Source organism: Taeniopygia guttata, chromosome 2 (genome assembly GCF_048771995.1).
Source record: "Taeniopygia guttata chromosome 2, bTaeGut7.mat, whole genome shotgun sequence".
Lineage (NCBI taxonomy): Eukaryota > Metazoa > Chordata > Aves > Passeriformes > Estrildidae > Taeniopygia > Taeniopygia guttata.
In genome coordinates, this window is record NC_133026.1 from 18,859,932 (window position 1) to 18,881,041 (window position 21,110).

Here is a 21,110-nt window from a genome sequence, read left to right on the forward strand (position 1 = left end):
CCCATACACACAACTCTCTGTAGTTGCATGTGTATGTATTTGGCAAAACCGGGCATCTCTGGCTGTGCTTATCTTAAGAAATGTGAGACAAACATCCATTCCTTTAATCATGTTCATCTTTGATCACCAGTGAGGGTGACACAGTCCACAAAATTAACAAAGAAATTCCCTTGCTTTTGAGACAGCTACATGTACATCTGGGTCTGCACACACATGCACATGGACACACGAACACATAGGCATACATCCCAGTAAGTAAATTATGGCATAACTTTTCATGTAATTGACACCAGACACCTTTAATTTTTCATTTTCATTATTTTGACCAGCTTTCACATTAACAATCTAAGCCATAAATGTTGGTGGCTATTGATCGCAATCCCCTGTGTGCGTGCAAATCCATTTTCAAGTCCCCTGCCTTTAATGTGCGTGTGCGTGTGCAAGGGGCCTCTGACGGCTGTTTATCAGGATCTCCCCCAGCCTGCTTCAAGACGACCCCGGATACAAAACGTGTGCCGATGGCCAAGGGAAAGGGCGCACACACACGCACACGCACACGCACAAAAAGAACCAAACCAAATGATGGAGAAGTAAAGAAACAAAGCTCTCTTGTGTGAGATGCGGAGAAAGATATGCAACCGAAAGTGTGTGTAAGTATACGGTGGGGATGTGTAGGTTGGGCGCCTGACATTTCCCAAGACTTCTGGTGGGTTTCTCCCTGCCGACATCTGGCGCTGCCTCGACCCCGGTGCTCATGGCCGCACCTTTCGGGAACCCGAGGTTTGCCGAAAAGCCGTCACTAGTTTTAAACGTTTGGTAGCACTGGAATTATTTAAAAAAAAAAAAAGGAAATAAAAAAAAATAATAATAAAAAAAAAGGCATTTTTTAAACAGCTGCCGAATCCCACTGCCAGGCTATCACCGGCAGCGTGTGGGTGCGGGTTTGGATGCCCGTGGCTCCCTGCGTGCAAAGCACGCGTGGATTTACACGGCAATCCGACCCAGATTAACTACCTGACAAATAAAGGACTTTTCAGCCCATCGGGCTTTTGGGTAACGTCTTCTGAGCAGCTTTCTCAGAGTTTACTGTTCCTTTACTGTTGACTCCATAGCCTTAACCTTAAAGCAGGGGGAGGAGAGCAGTAGGGAGGGGGTGGGGGTGTTCGCAGCATATAAGTACATCAGGAGGAATTTTTAAACGACCTTATTGTCTCTAGCTCTAGAAAGACCACGATGATTTCTCTTTAGCGCCAGCAGCTGTTTTCTTTCGAAACTTTGCTTTTTTTGCCTCTCCCACGAGCGAGCAGGAGAAAGGCAAGGCTGGGAGATCCAGATGCAAGGAGAGGGAAGGAGAACTCCGCGGATGGTCTGAGCTGTGCCGAGGCATTGTTCACTGCTGCCTCTCGGTTACGTTTAAAGGCTGAAATATCACGAGATCCACTCAATGATCCTTTTCTAATTCGAGGGACAAAATGTAATTTGCTGTAGCTCTGCTTTCTCGGATGGGAATACTATCCCTAGGTTTCAGAGGGAAGAACTAGGCATCGCGGTTCGCACACACATGGATTAAGTTGAACAGCGGCGATTACATCTGCGCTGAGAGCAACAGTAGTCCAGGGCTGACTTTTCAAATCTCAGCCCTCCGAGTTAGAGGCTCCCTTGAATAGACTTCCTCCATTCCCGGATGCACTTCTCCAAATTCCCACTTCTCTCTCGAATTCCTGGGAAATTGGGGGCTTGCCTGCATTTCGCCTTGTCATGCAAAACGGCGTTTTCACAGAGTGATTATGCGCTTTCTTTTAGCTGTACCTGACGGGGTAACACGAACTCCACGCACCATATTGCCAACACGCGGAGTGGATATTGACGTTTGCGATTGAAGATTTTTTTTTTCCTCCGTCGATTTTTTTGCCAAGTCACAGCAGTATGAGATGTCTCATTAATCTCGCGGATGTGTCTAATTCTGGATGTGCAGTGATACATAAAAGTGCTGGTGTTTGTATCCAGCGGAACACTGGATGCACGGCAGAGATTGGTGATTTTTTTTTTCGCAGCGCCTAACGTGCAAACCGCAAGCATCACTTTAACGTGACAAGGGAGAGGCATGCAGCTATCGCAACATTTGCGAAATCCTCGTTCTTGACACTCGAATAATTTAACGTTCCTAAGAAGAGGTTAAACCTTCATGCTGCTTCTTCAAATTGATTTTAAGGGGCTACTATAAATGGAGCATCAAAAAGCTTCGGCAAGGCTACTCCGAGCGGAATATGCAAACTGCGAGCTAGAAGCATCCTAGCCCGATGCAATATCGTACATTGTGTGTTCCAGCACTTTTTTGTTATTACGTAAAGGCTCCTGGAAACACCTTGGATATTTTACATTCTCCTTTCTCTGCTGGAAGCAATCAGCACGCAGGAATCCTGACGTGGGCTCTGGGACTATAGGACATTCCAGCTCGTGATCCAGCACGGTTAATCGTGAAAAGTGTATACATTTCTGGCTTATCTATGCTTTGTTATGGGTCTGACGTGAGCTCACGTCCTCCTCCCCCCTCCTGCAATATTACAGGCAGAATTTCAGTTAAAAGTGTTATAGTATCACGGTGCGGGAACCCGTGATATTCAGACAGCAAAAATAACCTTAGTACCCGGCTATAAAAAGCTAATTAAGCAGAAGAGGAAAATCAAGAGAAACTCGAAAATGTAAGTACTCCCTCTCGTTAACAACCGAACATTTAACTTTGGAGCCTCAGAAGGGGAAATACCAAGCTGTTCTGCACGTTTTCGCTAAGCTTCATTTTCCACACAATGCAGAATAAAACGCTGGTTTAAAGCGGCTACGTTACCGAAGGATTTTCCATCGCTACGATCAGACTTATGTCCTTTAAATTCACGGCATGCACAAAAGAGCAACGTTTGTCCAAAACAGGCTGAAAATATACGGAACGATAGGGGGAAAAAGCATACAAATCCTTCCTCCGAAGCTAGCGACGAGGAAGTCTGAGAGGGCTGAGTGTGTTTGAGCTCGGATTGTTTAATAGAAAGATTTATATACTAACTGTATTATTTACTTTGGGAGGGGAGGTGGCAGTATAAGGGTATGCTAATTAGTGGGAGATTTTTTGGGGGAAGGGGTGGAATATCAATTTTTATTGCATCACCTGTCAGGAGTGTCCAATCAGCGTTGGCTTTAGGGGAATTAATTGATGAAGGTGTCTCCGGACGAGCTCACTTCACTCTGTCATTTTATTTGTAGCTAAAGCAGCGGCGGGAATAGCAGCTGCATTTCTTTTCTCTTCCTCCCTTCACATTCCATTATCATAGTTTCCAGTGGAAAAGCAGGGAATGAAAGGGAACAGGTACTGATCTTCAGCAGCAACTTAGAGAAACACTTTGGCAAACCTGATTTTTAAGATTATATATTGATTGTAGTCTCACGGTATTTTTTAATTTATTTTTTTAAATTTTGTCTAAAGTTTGGCACTTCATTCACCAGGAATAACAGCCTTTGTTATATTTTATTAGCAGGATGCCTTGAGACAAATACAGCATCTGGCTGAGGATTGTGTGTGTGTGGCTTTTTCTTTTTTTTTCCTTTTTTTTTTTTTTTTTTTTCATCTCTCTCTCTCTCTGCAAATGCTGGGAATAATTTAATTCACGAAATGGGAGACCTGAAGTCGGGTTTTGAAGAGGTGGATGGCGTGAGGCTCGGCTACCTCATCATTAAAGGAAAGCAAATGTTTGCACTCTCCCAGGTTTTTACAGACCTGCTCAAAAACATCCCGCGAACTACCGTGCACAAGCGAATGGATCATTTAAAAGTAAAAAAACATCACTGCGACTTGGAGGAGTTGAGGAAACTCAAAGCCATCAACTCCATCGCTTTCCACGCCGCCAAATGCACCCTGATCTCCAGAGAGGACGTGGAAGCCCTGTACACATCCTGCAAAACCGAACGGGTTCTTAAAACGAAACGGAGGAAACTAAGCCGGGCGCTGTCTGCCACAGATCTCCGGCCGGAGCTCGCTCCCCCCGACCCCTTCTCCGGCTTCTGGAAGGAGAACAAACTTTGGCTGGGTCTGAGCGACTCTCCTCGGCCGCTGCTACCCGTCCGGAGGAAAGCTCTGCGCCCGGGGGACACAGCCTTGCTACCGGCCGCTCATCTACCTCACATTTTTAGTAAATACACTGGCCACAGCTACCCAGAAATCGCTCGGGCGCCTTGCAAATCCCCCGTAAACTATGAAACGGCGCCGGCGGTGGGCGGCTGCGTGCCCCTGCGCTCCCGTCGCCCGCTCGCCGCCGCGGCGCGGCCCCGGCTCCCGACCGCCGGTCCCCCGCCCCTGCCCGCCCGCTGCCGCCGCCGCCGCCACGGGGCGGCCGCCGCCGTCACGCTGGGCCCCCCCGGCGGCGCCCGCCGGCCCCTGGCCCTGCCCCGGCCCTGTCGGCCCCGTGGCGCCCCGCGGCTGCCGCTGCCTCTGCCCCGCGGCTTCGGGCCGCCCGCCTTCCCCGAGAGCGGCAGCAGCGACTCGGAGTCCAGCTGCTGCTCGGGCCGCGCCGCCCACGACTCGGACTGCGGCTCCAGCCTCTCCAGCTCCAGCGAGGGCAGCTCGGAGGAGGAGGACGAGGAGGAGGAGGAGGACGAGGAGGGCAGCGGCGCCTCGGACTCTAGCGAGGGCAGCTCAGAGGAGGAGGAGGAGGAGGAGGAAGAGGAGGAGGAAGAGGAGGAGGAGGAGGACAGCACCTCGGACTCCGACTCCAGCTCGGTCTCCAGCCAGGTTTCGGTGCAGAGCATCCGCTTCAGGCGCACCAGCTTTTGCAGCCCGCCCGGCGTGGTCCACGCCAACTTCTTGTACCATCTGGCGGCCGCCGCCGCCTCCCGGCCCCCGGCCCCGGCGGAGCCCGGCGGGCTGCCCGCCCTCCGCGGCGCTCCCGGCGGAGTCAAGCCGGAGCTGCCGGAGGAGTGGGGCTGCCCCGGCTGGGCTCCCGCCGCCCCGGCGCTGCGCTGCTCCGGCGGCCTGGGGAGCTGCTTCGCGGAGATAAGAGATGATAGGGTATCCGAACTCACATTCCCACACTCTGAATTTTCCAATAATGCCAAGAGTACTGACCTAACAATTAACTGTGTTGCAAAGGGGGCCTCTTCACCTAGCCCAAAGACAAACAATGCATTTCCACAACAAAGAATACTCAGAGAGGCAAGGAAATGCCTTCAAGCAACTACTACACACCGTGCAGATAACAATACAATAGCTGCTAGGTTCTTAAATAATGATTCTTCATCAGCGGCAGCAAATTCAGAGAAAGATTCCAAAATCCCTCATTGTATTGAATTTGCCACGGATTTGCCCTCTTTACAAACTGATCCTGCGGAGGATGCTGCTTCTCCAGGGGCAGCAGCAGCAGCTGAGCTCCAGTGCACTGATACAGGCAATAAGGCATTGCCATTCCTGCACAGCATTAAAATCAAAACAGAGGACAGCAGTGCTAACGACGAGTATGAGCCTGATCTTACAACACATAAGCTAAAGTGTGAGTGCAATGATACTAAGGATGAGTTTTACGGTGTGACTGAGAGTAATAACCAGGACGCTTTATTAACAGCCAAGGAAGATTCTGCATGCACTGAGAAAGAAACCACTTCTTTAAACCCACTGACTCAGAGTCAGGTCCTCTCATGCACTTTAGGTACTCCAAAACCTGAGGATGGGGAGTATAAATTTGGAGCAAGGGTGAGAAAAAATTACAGGACACTGGTTTTGGGAAAGCGACCTGTACTGCAGACTCCTCCAGTCAAACCAAATTTGAAATCAGCTCGAAGCCCACGTCCTACAGGTAAAATTGAGACACATGAAGGAACACTGGATGATTTTACAGTTAACAATAGACGCAAAAGGGTAGCCAGCAATGTAGCATCAGCAGTGAAAAGGCCATTTAATTTCATGGCAAATTTTCCCTGTCCACCATCACTAATTATTGGCAATGATGGGGATTTGTTGCCAGCTTATTCCTTAAACACCACTAAGGATTCCCAACCACCTCACAAGGCCCATCCTGTATGGAAATGGCAGCTGGGCGGTTCTGCAATACCTCTTCCACCTAGCCACAAATTCAGGAAATTTAATTAATAAAGTAGTTTGGAAAATATTTTCTTGAACCACCTTTAACTTTCTTACCTTTTTTTTTTTTTTTTTTAAACTCTGCAGCATGGTTTGTACAAACCCATTAATGCTATACACTATTGGAATACTGTTTTATCACATTGTGAAGACAGAATCTGGATTACTATTTTATTTACCATTACAACAGTGGGGGGTGTTTTCCTTATTTTGGGATCTTGGTAGGTTTGGGGGTTTTTTTGTTGTTTTTTTTTTCTTGTTGGTTTGGGCTTTTTATTTTTTGTTTGTTTGTTTGTTTTGTTGCATTGTTTTTGTTTTGTTTTTGTTTTTGGGGTTTTTTTATTATGTTACATTCCACAGAGTACTTCAGGCTAAAGACTCAAGTTAAACTCAGTTATTATGGTAGAGCTGGAACACTTTACTGTTTAAATGCTAATAATGCACCAGTACCTCAATTCAACTGCTGCAAATAAATGTCAAAAGGTTGAATAATAAATATTAGAATGAGCCATTAAATTTATGCACTAGATTTTGAAAATGGAAGTCTAACTGTTAATTCAGTTAAACTTTGTTAAGTTACATGGTTGCACAGTAAGGGTTCACTATAATTCAATGTGGCAGCAGTATACTTTTCGGGAGCTTTGTTTTCGGGTGCAGGGGTGTCTTTTTTGAAGGGCAGTTGCACTTACTCCTTCTTCTCTGCTTTGGCAAAGACTGGGGTCCGCCTGCGACCCCAGTGCTGGGAAAAGCTGCCTCATTTGAAACCAGTAAATAAATGTGGAATTCTATTTTTGGTAAAAGGGTGTCTTTTTACTTGTACAGCCACTCTTTGCAATTGGGAAGCCTTTTTGTTTCACCTAGAGGTCTTAAATAAGGTTACTGTTATCCACTAATGTCATACTTAAGTTGTGGTCTGAACATGCCCCTTACAAACTTGCAAAGCAACTAAAATATTTGCCCGGCCAACAGTACAATTTATGGTCCAGCCCCTCACGCTGGCTGGAGGAAATAGCAAAGCAGTAAATACAACACAGAAAGTGAAATGATAGGCCGTAAGTGGAAAGATTACACAAAATCAGAAGACCATGTTATTAATAGCTTTTTGGCAACAAAACTCAGGTGATTCAACCATGTTACACTTCCCGGTTCTATCCTCATGTCTTGAAATTTGCTGTCGTGGGTTTTTTTGCCATGCTATCCTCTCTATGTAGCAGAAACATATTTACTGCACGTGACAATCAGAGGCAATTATCTATATTTGCACTTAATATCAAAATAGTCAAACAGGCAGGCTTCTAGAGTCTAGCCCTCGGTAAGACATGCTGGTATAATATATTGTGATGATGGAAGCAGTAAATCAAAATTATGGAAATTTGCACTGTTGAAAAGCATGCTTTAGCTTTATTTTCAATTAAAAACACTGCTTAAAAAAAATCCTGATTCCAAACACTTTGAATTATTGCAGAGTTATCCGTGGTTTCCTCTCCATTTGTAAGTTCACTGTTTTTATTTGGAGGAAATACGCTTCAAGAGGTTAACTGTTTCACTCCCTCCCTCCCCCCCAACCTCTGCAAAAGAAAGGGAAGGAGGGAAAAAAAAAAAAAAAAAGGCTGGAGGCCGAGGTGGAGGCAGAGCTGAGGACGGGGGAAGGTATCTCTTGTGGGGGGGAGGACGGATACAGCAACTCTGAAAACAGCCTGAAAAGTTTGCAGCTTGAGAAAGGCAATAATAATTGAGTTGCTGAATCAGCAGAGTTTAGGATGAATAATTGCTGGTTTCTTTCTTTGGATTAGCATTTTATTTATACTAGATCATTCACAAATTAAATTTTAAGGATTCCACTCATCGATCAATCCCGTGAGAATAATTTATCACAAATCAAAAAAGGAAAACAAAGCAACAATGTAATGTTTACTGTGTGACTCAAAGTCAACATTTCTGCTGGCAATCCACTGCCTGGGTTTCAGTTTTTCAATTCCTGCCTTTTGTGATGCCCTGTCCCAACCCCTCGTGTCTCCAAGTATTCCAAGCAGTCACTAACTGATTTCAGCTCTGTTTACTATATCCACACCGGAGTTTTTCCCTCATTGTAAAAGGCCTAGTCTAAGAATACCTGCAGCCAAATATATTTAGAAAGAGTAAACAATTGCCTTTCAGTGGAGTTACCCTTCCCCCCTGCATGCACACGCACACACACATGCACACACATCACTTTAAGCTGCCAATTGCAAAAGGTGCATTGCATACTTAACTGCTCTGCTGAAATTACGATGGTCATGAAAAATCTGCTTACTGAAGTTGTTCTGAGATGAATGTTTACATTCGTGTGTTTAGAGCTGCACAGATTACAGCCTTATTTCCAGAGAACTGTAAGTACGTACAAAATGTACTGCTCAGGAAAGCCCCCCTGTTCTGTTAGAAACCGTGTCTGCCTGACAAAGGTCTTCCCTTGACCAAAAAAAAAAAAAAAAATTAAAAAATAAATAAATAAAAAGAACCAAAAGATGCAAAAGTGCAATATGCAAACTTGAAACCTAAAATTTCGCCTTGTCAGTTAAACAACATATCACTTTCAAAGTAACTCTGTCCCCTGACCCTGTTTACTTCCAATTAGAGATATGCTGATTTGGCCAGGAATTGTAAATTACAGAGGTGCCTTTTCAGGTTCTGAAATAATCCGGGGTGAGGGGCTGGGGGTTGGAGGGGGAGGTATAAGCATAAATTTATACCAAATAGGCTCTGCAGAGTTGAGGACGTGAAATATGGCGCCCAGCCTTGCCAGCGGCCCGGGAGCTCCAGGCACCCCCGGGCATCCCCGGCAGGCTGCTCCGCTCGCTCCCCTCCAGCCAGGCAGCAGCAAACGGCAAGGAGTTCAACAGCCAAATAATTTTCACACGTGCACACCTCAGTTTAGTACAAGGCACTAGCGGGGACATTCGTGGTTTTACTACCGTTGGAGAAATTAGCCAGGTACAATAACTCACCAGGAGGAAAAAAAAAAAAAATAAGGGGGGGAGGGGGATGGTATTCTGTTCAATTCTGGTAGTTTGGTAACTGTTTCTGATGACACTGTAATTATTATTACTATTAGAGTTCATTATCATTTCAGCCTGAAACATGTAATTCTTATCATTGAATTAGATAAAAATAACCAAATTTCTCCCATAAAGGTAAGTTCTAATAATGAGGAAGGAAACCCCAAGATTTTCCATGGGAGACAGGCTACCATTTTGTTGCGATGTTTACATGAGATAAAACTTACAATGTGTTAGTAATTGCCACCATTTTCCAATTCCTGGTACTCAAAAATCAACAGAATTTTCTAGAGGAAAAAGCAATTGAGGAAGTGCATGTACTGTAAGGACTACACTTTGTAGGTATTTGCCACAAATAGAATTCACTGGGAAATTTATTGTGAATATTTCTGCTGCCAGACAGAAGACAAAAGAAAGTTTTGGACTCTGTTTAATTCTCTAGAACATTAAAAAGGGAACATGTGTAATGCCTTCAGCAATGAGGTATATTGCCTTAAAAGATGTAACTTGCCGTTTACAGCAATTTACTTTAAGAAGTGATTGTTCTATAAGTTACATTTACTTGACTACAGTGGGATAATCTCTTTACTGGTTGTTTATTTAAAAAGCCACTACTAGCAATAATGCAAAATAGTGGTAGCTGTTGTATGAAGTTTGCTGTTTAATCAATTCATATGGTGATTTTTTACATGGTCTCTGATCCCTCTTACTCTAACAGATTTAGTTGCCAATAAATTAAATTTTCTGCAGAAATGAGAGCAATGTTACCATGTTTGTGTTTGTCGCTGTTCACACGTGTGAGTGGTTGAGACAGAAAAGGGTAAAAAAAGTGGCATTTTTGACACACGGTGGTAATCTGGAGGAAAATATTCTACATATGCAGTATGTTAGAGAACATGAAACACGGATAACCTTGTTAATTGTGGTTTTTATGGTTAAGAGGATTGCTGGGAAGAATATGTAATGGTTCATCCTGGGATCTATTTGGTCAGCTTGGAAGCACAAAAGGAGGGCGAGCGCCTGAAAATGAAAAGCCCTGGCTAGCAAAATCAGGAGGGAGGCTTTGGGATCTACCTCCCTGAAGCCACGCTTGCGGACATTACCCATCCCCTCGCTACTGGGCCCTTCCAGCCGCGCTCTAGCAGCTCCGGCCTGACCAAAAACCTTTCGGGAAGGGACAGCGAGCCGGGTTTAGGCCTTACACGTTGCATTTTTTCACTGCGCTGATATAATTATTTCCCGTGCCCTAGGCCCCTCTCTCTCCCCCTCTCCCTTTCTCTCCGAGGCGGCCTCACAAGCCCCCGCTTTAAAAGGCCCGAGATGTTTTGCATGAGGCGCTCACAATAGGGGTTGAGGGAATTGACAGTTTCAAAAACAAGGCGCCCTGTCCTTTCCAGATGCCGAGGACCCCTCTCCCGCACCATCTCTCGTTTGCTCCTCGCTGCTGGTGGCTTTACCCCTAGCATTGCAAATACACGGCAACAGCTGTGTTTGTAAACAGGGGGGAGTACGGTGGGAGCGCCGCCGGCCCCCCTCCCGCACCGCGCTCCCGCCGCCTGGAAATCACAAAAAAAAAAAAAAAAAAAAAAAATTTGAAAGGAGGAAGAAGAAAAAAAAAAAAAACAAATAAAAAATAAAAAAGAGAAGGGAGGTCAAAAAAATGCGGGAGCGCAGCCGGGGCCCCCGAGCGGCGGGGCTGCCCAAGCGCGGCGGGCCCGGGGCATAGCGCTCCTCGGGCCGCCATCTTGCCCAGCGCGGCGGAGCCTCCTCGGCTCCCTGGCCCAGCTGCACGGGCCGGCTCCCTCGCTCCCGGCCAGGCTCCCCGGCCCGGCTTCCCCGCTCCCGGAGCGGCTCCCGCGGGCGGCGGGGCCGGCGCGGCTGTCCCCGGGGGTCCCGCTCTTCAAAGCGGGGCCGTAGCTCCCACCCCACTCCCCCTCCAGCTCATCCGCCGGGGCGTCCATCTTCCCGGGCTCTCCCGTGGCGCGGCTCCGCCGCCTCCCGCCCTGCCCGCTCCGCGCTGGGGGCGAGCCAGGGGGCAAGCCCGTGGTGGCTCCGCGGGGCCCTCGGGGCAGATGCCGGGCTCCGGGCCAGGAAGCGGCCGGGGGAGGCCCGGGGCTCCGGGCTCGGCAGTTCGCCGTCCGCCCCCGCGGAGTCGGCCCGGGAGGGGACGGGGAGCGAGGTCAGCGCAGAAGGTCCAACAGGGCTGTTTGCTCTTGCGTCTAAAATGTAGCCGGGGCTGTAAAGCGTGTGAAATTACGCACCGGTCTCTTAAAGAGTGGCTAATTTATAGTAAATAGCGAGGGCTTTGTAAATGGATTTATTATGTTGTTTCTTGTTAATTGTTGAGAAAATCCCCATTGTTGAGTGTGAATGGCTTTATGGGCTAACCCGGGCCGCGCTGCAATCCCGGGGCAGTAAATGGCCGCTCCGCTAATGTGGCCCGTAGCGAGAAGTCGGACCAGCCGCGGTGACCTTTGGGCGGTGGGGCCGGACATGGATGTCCCGCAGGCAGACCCTGCTGCAGCCTCGTCCCTCGGCGAGGGACGCGCCGGGACCGGAGCGAGCCCTTCTCCCTGCCCGACAGCCCGGGAGCAGCGGCGCGGCCGGACCCTCTCTGTGCGCGGCCGAGGCCGCCGGCCCCGCCGCGGCAGCGCACACGTGCAGGAGCCGCTCCCGGCCTTTGTTCGCGGCCGGGCTGCCCCGGGTGTCCCTGCCCGCCTGCCCCGCACCGCCCCGGCCCGCAGGCCGGCTGTCCTTGCCCGCGGGCCGGGTGTCCCTGCCCGCTGAACGGCACGTCCGCATGGCGAGGCGGCCCTCGGCCTCCCACGCCGCCGTTCTCCTTAGACAAATAAACAGGAGCCAGCACCTCCTGTCCCTTCTCCCTCGTTCCAGAGGGGCGGGGGAGGGGATGGCAATAGGGGTATCGCAATGAACTTCCCCAAACTCCACACCGCGGCCCCCCTTCCCGGCCGCGGGTAGAGGCGCGCCGATGCTCTCGCCGGTCAGAAGGACCGGGACGCGGGGACTCCCCGCCGCTGGCACCCAAACCCCTCCCGCGTGCACGTGTCTGCATATTGTAACATACAAATCACGATGAAATGTAAATTCTACTCTAGGAACTTATATTGGGCTATTCTCTTTCCTGAAATCTCTCCCCCTCTGATTTCGCTATTAGGAGAAATCCCCCTGGGTTTAGAGCACTTGTTTCACGGATTTCTGTACAGCCAACATCTGTTGCCTTCCCCTCTGCGGCTCGGGGCTCTGCCCCTGCTGCAGGCAGAGGAAGGAGCGGGTCTCCCGGCGGGCCGAGCCGCGGAGGGGCCTGCGCAACCCGGCTCTGCCTCTCAGAGATCAGCGATTTTCTAAACTGCCTTTCAGGATCGGGATTGAATTGCAATCATGTCAGATGCGCGGCTCCCTCTTCCCTGAGACTTGTGCTCGCAAAGCTTTTCCAGGCTGATTAGTAGTGTCGGAGCTGCTAGATAGGGCTGTACAGTCCATTTCCCTCAAAACAGGATGTTTCCATCAACCTGCGTTTGGTTTTCCCCAAAGAGCAGCGGAGAGTTTAGCTGGGAAACACGTCCCAGCTAAGACCTCGTCTTCAGCTGCCACTCGGGTCACTTCACATCTCTGTATTATATTTCATCTTGTCATTCCCCTTTCTCTACCTTCCTGGGGAAAAAAATAAATAAACTAACAAACAAACAGCCTCGGAAAAGCAGCTGGTGATGGTGAAGCGCGGGGACACCGCAGCGGCAGCACCCGGCGGAGCGGCAGGGCTGGCCACCAGCCCCTCTCCGAGGCCGAGGCACGGCTCTGTCCCGGGCACACCCTCCCCGGCCTCCCGGTTGTTTGTTGTAGATTTGGGTTGCTCCCGGAGCAAAAAACCCTGCTCTCCTGGACCACCTCTCGCCTGGCTGCCCCGGGAGCAACGCTTTTGCTGGGATTTCTAGGGTCTTTGTGCATTTGTGGAGATGAGTGTGAATGGGGCTGCGAGTGTTAAAGCTGCCACATAACCTGTGCGAACATATGTTTTATATTTACCCGCGATGCTTTTGTCTTCCCGAGATTCAAGGGTAAACTGCCCGGGATAATCACAAACCTAGAATTATTATCTAGAAAAGTGCATGAGGGAAAAATATTATTAAATTAAAAAATAATAAAACACCATTAAAAAAAAAAACAAAACAAAACCCGACACCACCACCACCATGACACCCCCCCACCCCCCCAACCCCCCCGCCACCGAACAACAACTAAACCAAAAAGGGTTTGTTCTCTTTTGGAAAAGCTCATTTCCATTTTTGTGGACATGACGTTTTGGTAAGGGTAAATAGCAATAACGTGCTATTCCTTGTACAGTCTTCCAGACCGTTTGAAAAACTTTACTTTGTCTGTTGGGGATGTTTAAAGTAGCACATTATAACCAGAAGAAGGATTTTTAGGTTGTTTATAGCTATCGTCCCCTTCAAAATCTGGCAAAGTTCGCCTGGGGGAAAAAGATGTTCATGCTAAATGATGTAGCAGAAGAAAAGAGCGAATGGCGTTTAATACGCCATATAAAATAATGTCAGATCTCCCCGGCTGTGATCTCGCAGTCTCTCACGTTTTAGAGTAAGTTTATAACTGGTTACCTGGGGTTTACAAATTTTTGCTAATAAAATCTCATTAATTCCATTATGATTTCTGTGTCCTTCTCCCGTAAAGGGGCCTGTAAAGCATAGCCATTCTACACAAGCCCTGCCATTCATCAAATCTGTGAACATTCGTATTTCCCTATCTATCTGCGTAGAGGCCGATAAATAGAAAGGCTCTCCAGATAATCGCTGATATCTCCTGCCCTCCACGCAGAGTACTTGGTGGTGTTTGTTCCGTCCCGGAAACTCGGGCTTCTGAAACACGTTTGAAAGTAGGTGAATATCTTAAAACACACATGAAAGTTGGGAATCTTTATACACGTGTTTGCATTGCTCGTGGGGCAAAGAGGAGTATACCCGGCAGCAATTCCTCATCAGCGGACTTAAAAGAGTCTCCTGCCTTTCCCGAGGCCTTTCTGCCTCCCTCTCTCCCTCCCCTCTGTAAACACCCGCGCACAGATGCGGCGAGGCTTCCCGGGAATGCTGCAGCCCGGAGCCCTGCTCCTCTGCCAGCTCCTGCCGTGCTGCTGCATTTGTTCCTCCCGTTTTCCGCAGGAGACGGATGACATCGCGTTTAGGAAAAAGCTCCAGAGGGTAACTGAGAGTTCAGCGGCTCGCAGCCCCAACGCCGGCACAAAAGTACAGGATGATTTTGCTGTGGCTTCGTGAGAGCTGCTCCGTCTTCACAAAACCTGCGAGCCGGAGCCGCCCTCCACGCGGAATGTACTGCTTGTGTTTGGTTTATCAACGCCGATAGCGTCTCATCATTAAGAAAGACGAACTGCATAAACATCTGATAGTTTGTATTAAAATAATGCACAGTGACAATTGCACAGAACTGGTTTTAATTTTATTCTAAAGTGTTTACACATCTGCATGTGGTGAATTTGTCTTCGCTCAGAAAGTTAAGAATCAATAGCGCTAATAGCTTTGCATAGGTATGATAGCGATTAACATTTTTGCTTCCATCAGCCCCAGGTTTCTGAAGAGGACCGCTTGCGTGCTGAAAGAAAATGAGTTTTCCAATGAGACTGGAAAACTGGCTCTGTCTGCTAAGATGCTCAGGATTTCCTCGCAGGCATCACCGAATTCATCAGGACTCGCTCTGTCTCCATTCACGGACATGGAGAAGCAGCAGCCCCCTTGCTCCGTGTTTATCTCTGTTTTGCGATGACTTCGCTCGCCCATACCTGCAAAGCTTAGCCGGAAAAAACAACTCGCTGATTCCCAGCGAGGAGAGCTGGCCCATGATGAAGAGCTGGAGCCTAGCTCCCCCGAACTCCGGCTGTGATGGCAGCGTTTTCTAGGAACGTCTCTCGCTCCCAGGGAAGTGGGAAAAGCAAAGTTCCCGGGCCCGTTCCCTATTACACACTTTCTATCAAGGTGCTGCAGATCCTTTGGCAAATTCCTTGGTTTTCCCAAGGGCAGTCCAACGACATCCAGTCATAGCAAACGGGTGGCAAAAGTTAGGTTGCGCCGGGACATATGCTATAAATGAGGATGTGGTCTCAAAGAGATCATTAAACTATGTATTTGTGTGAACTGAAAAAAAAAGAAAACTCATACACGACAATCATTGACATTTGCAAACGCTTCTAATGGAACAATTTTCCCAAACGTCGAAGGACTATTATTTTTACTTTTCAGGTGTTGGTTTACAAAGATCATGAAATCACATAGAAACTTTAAGCCTAACCCAATCCACAGATGTCTATGCACGTCTCTAAGTCAAACAGGTCAAATATTTTTTAAAGACGCATTTACCAAGAGAAAAAAAAAAAAAAAAGGCATCTAAGCTGGAAACCTGTGGGGGCATAACAAAAGGAAAGAGGCCACAAAGAAATATCCCACAGTGGATTACAAGGTTATGGGACAGGTCACTACAGGAAAGTTAAACAAAAAATGAAGGGTACATTATATAAAGCTCACATAATTAAAAAAATAGTTAGTTCCAATGTTGTAGTTTTACCTTCAGATATTTGTTGAGTTTGTTGTTCAAGTGCCTGTGAATTTATTGGGAGATTATTCTGTTAATATACCTTTATTTACCCGGCGTTTGCTTTTCCACATAATTAGAAAACTGACCGCAGCCTTTAATGACTGTGTATTTAATGAAGACTACGATTATTTTACACCGCAGACATATGTACCGAATGTGCTATTATAGGAGGGGACGTAGTCAGACACGAAATAACCCCAGCCTTACACAGAGAGAGAACTCTAAGACAGTAATATATTAAATATTGCAGCGATCGATTTCAATACCCTGAGTGGACACGGAAATAAAAATTCACCCCCAAGATGAAATGATTAGGAATTCTTTGTTGTGCGGAAAAAAAAAAAAAAAAAAAAAAAAAAAAAAAAGAAGAAGAAGAAGAAACCAGCGATTTTTCCCCCCCCCCAGATCCTTTTTATTCAGGTTAGAAGAGGGCCGGGCAAGCATCTTTCAAGCTCTTAGGTCGCAGTTTGGGATATAACCCTAGAGGTTAGCCGCATCCCAGTGGCGTTTCTCCATGGTAAAAAGATGGGTCTTTGTCCGAAGAGAGACGGATTAAATATCAAGCCCGGCTCCGGTGCGCGGGACAGGAGCGGCCCCCGGCAGCGGCTGCCACCCGCGGCAGGGCCGCGCCCGGCGAGGGGGTCCTGGGCCGGGAGCCCGGCACCGGCACGGCCGGGGCGGCGGCGGGAGGGGAGCGGCTCCGCTCCGGGCGGCCCCGCCGCAGCCCCTCTGTGGCCAGGCCAATTAAGGCGGCACACAAAGCTGCGCTCCAAGCACCGTCCGCTCCCACCGCTGCCCCCAGCCCGCTCTTGCCTTTCTTTCCTGCATACCTTCCCCCTCCCCTACCCAGCCACAGCCCTTCTCGGCTTTAATTAATAATTAAAAGGCGGAATGAAAATTAAAGAGGGGGCAAAGGAGGAGCGAGAGCCCGCGGGAGCCCGCCTGAGCACTGGACTTGGGAGAGAAGGTGGCCGGGCGTCATGCGGGGGTGCCAGGCGGGGGTCCTCCCACACCTTCCAGGCCACCTCCTCCCCCCTGTTCCAGCGGGATGCCGGTCGGGGTGGCCGCCCGGCACAGGGCTGTTCGCGGTAGCTGGGTCTGAGGCTTGGCAGGGCAGTGGCCGCGGGCTCGGGTTTGCTCCGCTGCCCTTCGGCTGCAGGGAACAGGAATTACATCGCAGAAAATGCGAACCTGTTGACTGCCGCGTCCCGAGTGAAAGGGCCGGTAGTCTTTTACATTTCCAAACCTATGAAGTGGGGACGCCATCGCTGGGCCCCTGGATTCACCTGTCACTGCAATCACTGCCCCGGAGCACTGACAAATATTCACAATAAAAGAGTGAAAGGGTCTCTTAAGGTTCACTGATTTGTGTGTAGAACTTTGGAAAACTGCAAACAAGCGAGAAAAATTGTCCATTCTTGTGAAGGGAAATACAAGTTTGCACTTAACCGTTCAGCGACAAAACCCAAGGACTGGCCAAAGAGCCGGTGACATACACTGTAATCTCCATAACAATTTCATTTCCTCTCTTCCCTTTCCCTCTCTTTACTGGTTAGTAAAGGGGAAAATCTAAGGGTTTAATCCCGAGGAAGGCTTTCCATTTATTCCCACTACAGGGAGAAGGGGATATTGAGAAAAACCAACAGATCCCGAACAAAATGGAGAGGGAAGTCCTCAGGCTCCGCGCTGGGAGAGGCGGGTTGAGAGCATCCAGCCAGGGGACACATGCGAGTCAGAGTGAAATAGAAACTGGAGCTATTAAATTTCCTTTTAAGTGTGCCTTTGGATTAGTTGTACACGGAATCTAATAATTAAGGCCCTTCTCTTTAGAGAAAACCTTTTTGGTTTCGTATTCCAGTGTCGGGCGTGATTGCTGCGTGCTCGAGAGAAAAAACATAAAGGACTAGTTTTTCCTTTGAGCGCAAAAAAGTTGCTGCCACATAAGTGGTTTTTACTAAAGACGACATTAAATTGTAGGGTATTAGCAGTTAGCACCGAGGGATCTGTTTTGTGCCGTTTCAGGCCTCAGAATCTGCTGTTCCCGTCTTGCGGGGACCGGGGAAAAGCGCTTCCCGATTAAATTCTGCATTAATAGAACTTGGCAACCGGCAACAAAAACCTTGCTTAAGTGAAATGAAGAGACAAAAGGCACTTTAAATGCTGAGGTTGGGGGCTGGGGAGCTTATGCCACTAATTTTAAATGAAGACGACGTTCACGCCTTGCGGCCAGCGGTGAGCCCGTGCTCGGGCTGGGTGAGGGATAGCACTAATTCTCCTCCGTGGGCTCGCTGCGAGGCTCCGGGCAGGGCTCGCCGCCCTCCGCGTCCTCCCTCGCCTCCCGAGGACACAGCGTTGGGATCGAGAACTGGGAGATCCGCAAAAGCAACGCCGTCGGCTCCCATTTTAGGGGCGACCTCAGCTCTGCCTGCAGGGGGGAGGGTGGGAGGCTGGCGGGAGGTGGCTGCGGGATATCCCCACGCACCGCGGAAGCGTCCGAAACGGGGCATTTCCACGCCCTGCTCTGGGGAAGGTTGTTTCACCCTCATTTGAGAGAGGATGGCGTTTCCCGCGGGGACACGCGACCTCAGAAGCCCCTTCCCGATGTCCATGAGCTCTGTGCTGCGGTGCGGTGGGCTGGGGGCAGCTCCCACGCGTGTCCGGCGCGGCGAGACGCCCGCCCCTCGGTGGGGAGACGGAGCCCGCTCCGGCGGGGACTGCGCGGAGCGCGGAGCGGGGCCGCAGCCCGTGCCGGGGCCGGCTCTGAGCGCGGAAATAGAAATGTAACATCTCCTCAGACAAATTAATTTTTGACGGATTTATGGCACGGTTTGCTTTCAGGATATTCATTGGCTCCTCCGAGCTGTAATAAAGTCCAGGGTGCAGAAGTATAAACACGCACCGTCTGCTCGGCGGAAACCCTCCAGCAGTATCTGCCAGCCAAAGATCAAGACACTTTGTGCATTTTCCACAGATAATGCCCATATTCCGAATGAGTGATCAGAGAACTCCGGTATTGTTAAGTAAAATGAGAGGAAGGCGAGTGACGTAGGAGTCGAACAATGGCATTTCTGAATCAGTTTGGTTGATTGACATTTGGGGGCTTCATGACCCGAGGGAATAGGACTCATTACCGTGAATACACCAAAACATCAACCGAGATTAGAACTCTGGATCTTTTAAAAATCCCATTTCATTCTAAATTATAGTGGGAAAATACCAATTCTAAGAAAAAAAAAAGCAAGAGAGAGGGAAGAAATTACTCCTTTATGCCCCTTTAATTGCTCAAAGCCCCCAAATAGAGTAAGAAATAGCGTAAAGATTTTAGGTAGCATTTAAGAAGAGAAAATTATCTTTACAGACTAAAAGTCTGGCCGCTGACGGAACACCGGTTACGAGAAAATAGGTATTTTTAGGACCTGCAAATCTTGTGCTGAGCCGGGGTGGGAATGGGTGCACGGTGCACGAATAACTTAGTAGGAAGGATATTTGACAGATTGGTATGAATAACTAATTAGATATTATTCCATTCTACTTTGCTACGCGTTTTATATCTCAAATTCTCAGGAAAAGTACAGTAAAGGCTGAGAGGAAAAAAAAGGGGACAAGTAAAAGGGTAAGGAAAAATGTGTTGAAATCAGCCTGGAGAGTCAGGAGAGGGGTGTGGATATGGAGAATCAGGATATGGGAGCCTGTTCGGAAGGAAGACCGACTGTTTCTGAGCAACGTCTCACAAAATTGGGAGAAAAAAGAAAAGTAGGCAGGATATGTGGCAGAGTAGAGCAAAGTCTCTGAGAGCCGGTGACCGACCTTTCCCAGCGGAGCAGCCTTAGCACGAGTCGGTGGCCATCACAATTTGACCATCCTCAAACCCATCTCCGTATCCTGACACCAAAACCACAATCCCCGGGAGCAGCACAGGGCCAGTGTGCTTTAGAGCTGTGTCGGCTCCTTCCTATCTTTGGGAAAATAAATGCCCACTGGGTTGCGATACAGGATGAGACGGTTAACCAATGCCACTCTCAGTGTGGCTGCAAGGGGAGGCTACCCTGCTATCAATTTTTCGATCAGTTATCAAGGTTGTGGATTGTCGAGGAGGTATTGCTTTGCACAATAAGACGCATTTATTTATTTATTCGCTGACCAGAAATACAAATAATTAGTACCCTGGCAATCCCACCAAATGAATGCAATGCTTTCAGGTTAAAACACAGACACACAAGCAAACCCAATGATTATCTAAATGTTCAATTATACATTTGTTAATACGGGTAGTGACTCGCAGCCTCCGCACATCCGGATATCTTCTTTATACGGAGACATCTTGGCTTAAATTAATGACTGCTTTATTTTCACTATTATTGGGAAAAAATAGGTGCCACGTCACATTAAAATTAGGACTATTTTAATTTATTTCGGCTCCTAAGCAAAAATGTAATTTGTATTTCACTCTAATTGTATTTCAAATTACGAGGGAGAGGCGATTGAACTGGTCGGGGGGTCCGAACAAAGGCAGGGCGCCGGTAACGTGCAACGCCGAGCCGGGGCCGGGAGAGCCTCCCCGCTCCTCCCGTGTCCTCCTTCGGTGCTCCCCGGCGGGAGGAGCAGGACGGAGCGTCCGGGAGGCCCCACGGAGCCGCAAATCCGGGCCCGACCGAGCCCCGCGTGTTGCGGCAGATCGGCCGGGAGAAGGAAAACCCGGGGCGCTCCCGTCCGCCCGCGCATCCATCCCCGGGCACGGCGGGGACAGACCGGGGCTGCGGGGCAGCGGGGACGCGGCGGGCACACCGTGCTCGGCCGGGGGACGGCGGCGGTCCCGGCCCCGCACCTGCGCGGGGGCTCCGCGGGAGCTGCCGGTGCAGCGCAGCGTCCCCGGCCGCCGGGGGAACAAAGGCGGCGGCGGCGAGGGGCGGCCGGGGCGCCGGGCGGGCCGGGCCGAGGGCCGCGGGGCCGGGATGGGCCGCCCCGCCGGGCCCGGGCCGCGGCCCCGCCAAACGCGGGCCGGCAGCGCCCCCTGCAGGGCCACGGCGGCGCGGCGGCGCCTCGGCGGCGGCACCGCCCCTTAAAGGGGCAGGAGCTCTTAAGGTGGAACGGCGGCGGCGGCGGCGCCTCCGCGCAGGGAGCCCCGTCCCGCCCCACGTTCTCCCCCTGCCCACGTCCGGAAACAGCCTCGGTGCTGCCGCCCTGTCGGTCCGTGGCCCCCGCTCCCGTGAAGGCACCGCTGTGTTTGCCGCAAGTGTCAGTAAAGTGCGCGGTGCTCCCGAGGCCGTGATTTTCCGCGCAAGACACGCGGCCCGGACCGCGCGGAGTGGATTTACCGCTGT

General features: G+C 49.6%; 1 protein-coding gene across 1 annotated transcript; it reads left to right on the plus strand.

Annotated features, from left to right (window-relative positions):
- Positions 1–1,172: 1,172 nt before the first annotated feature.
- Positions 1,173–7,552, plus strand: SKIDA1 (SKI/DACH domain containing 1). The gene has a single exon (XM_030264541.4). The coding sequence runs from the start codon at positions 3,662–3,664 to the stop codon at positions 6,125–6,127; it is 2,466 nt and encodes an 821-aa protein (XP_030120401.3). The 5' UTR covers positions 1,173–3,661; the 3' UTR covers positions 6,128–7,552.
- Positions 7,553–21,110: the final 13,558 nt, after the last annotated feature.

What these genes read in the sequence shown, in the direction of transcription:
- SKIDA1 (XM_030264541.4), top strand. Translation starts at nt 3,662, where the DNA reads ATGGGAGACCTGAAGTCGGGTTTTGAAGAGGTGGATGGCGTGAGGCTC.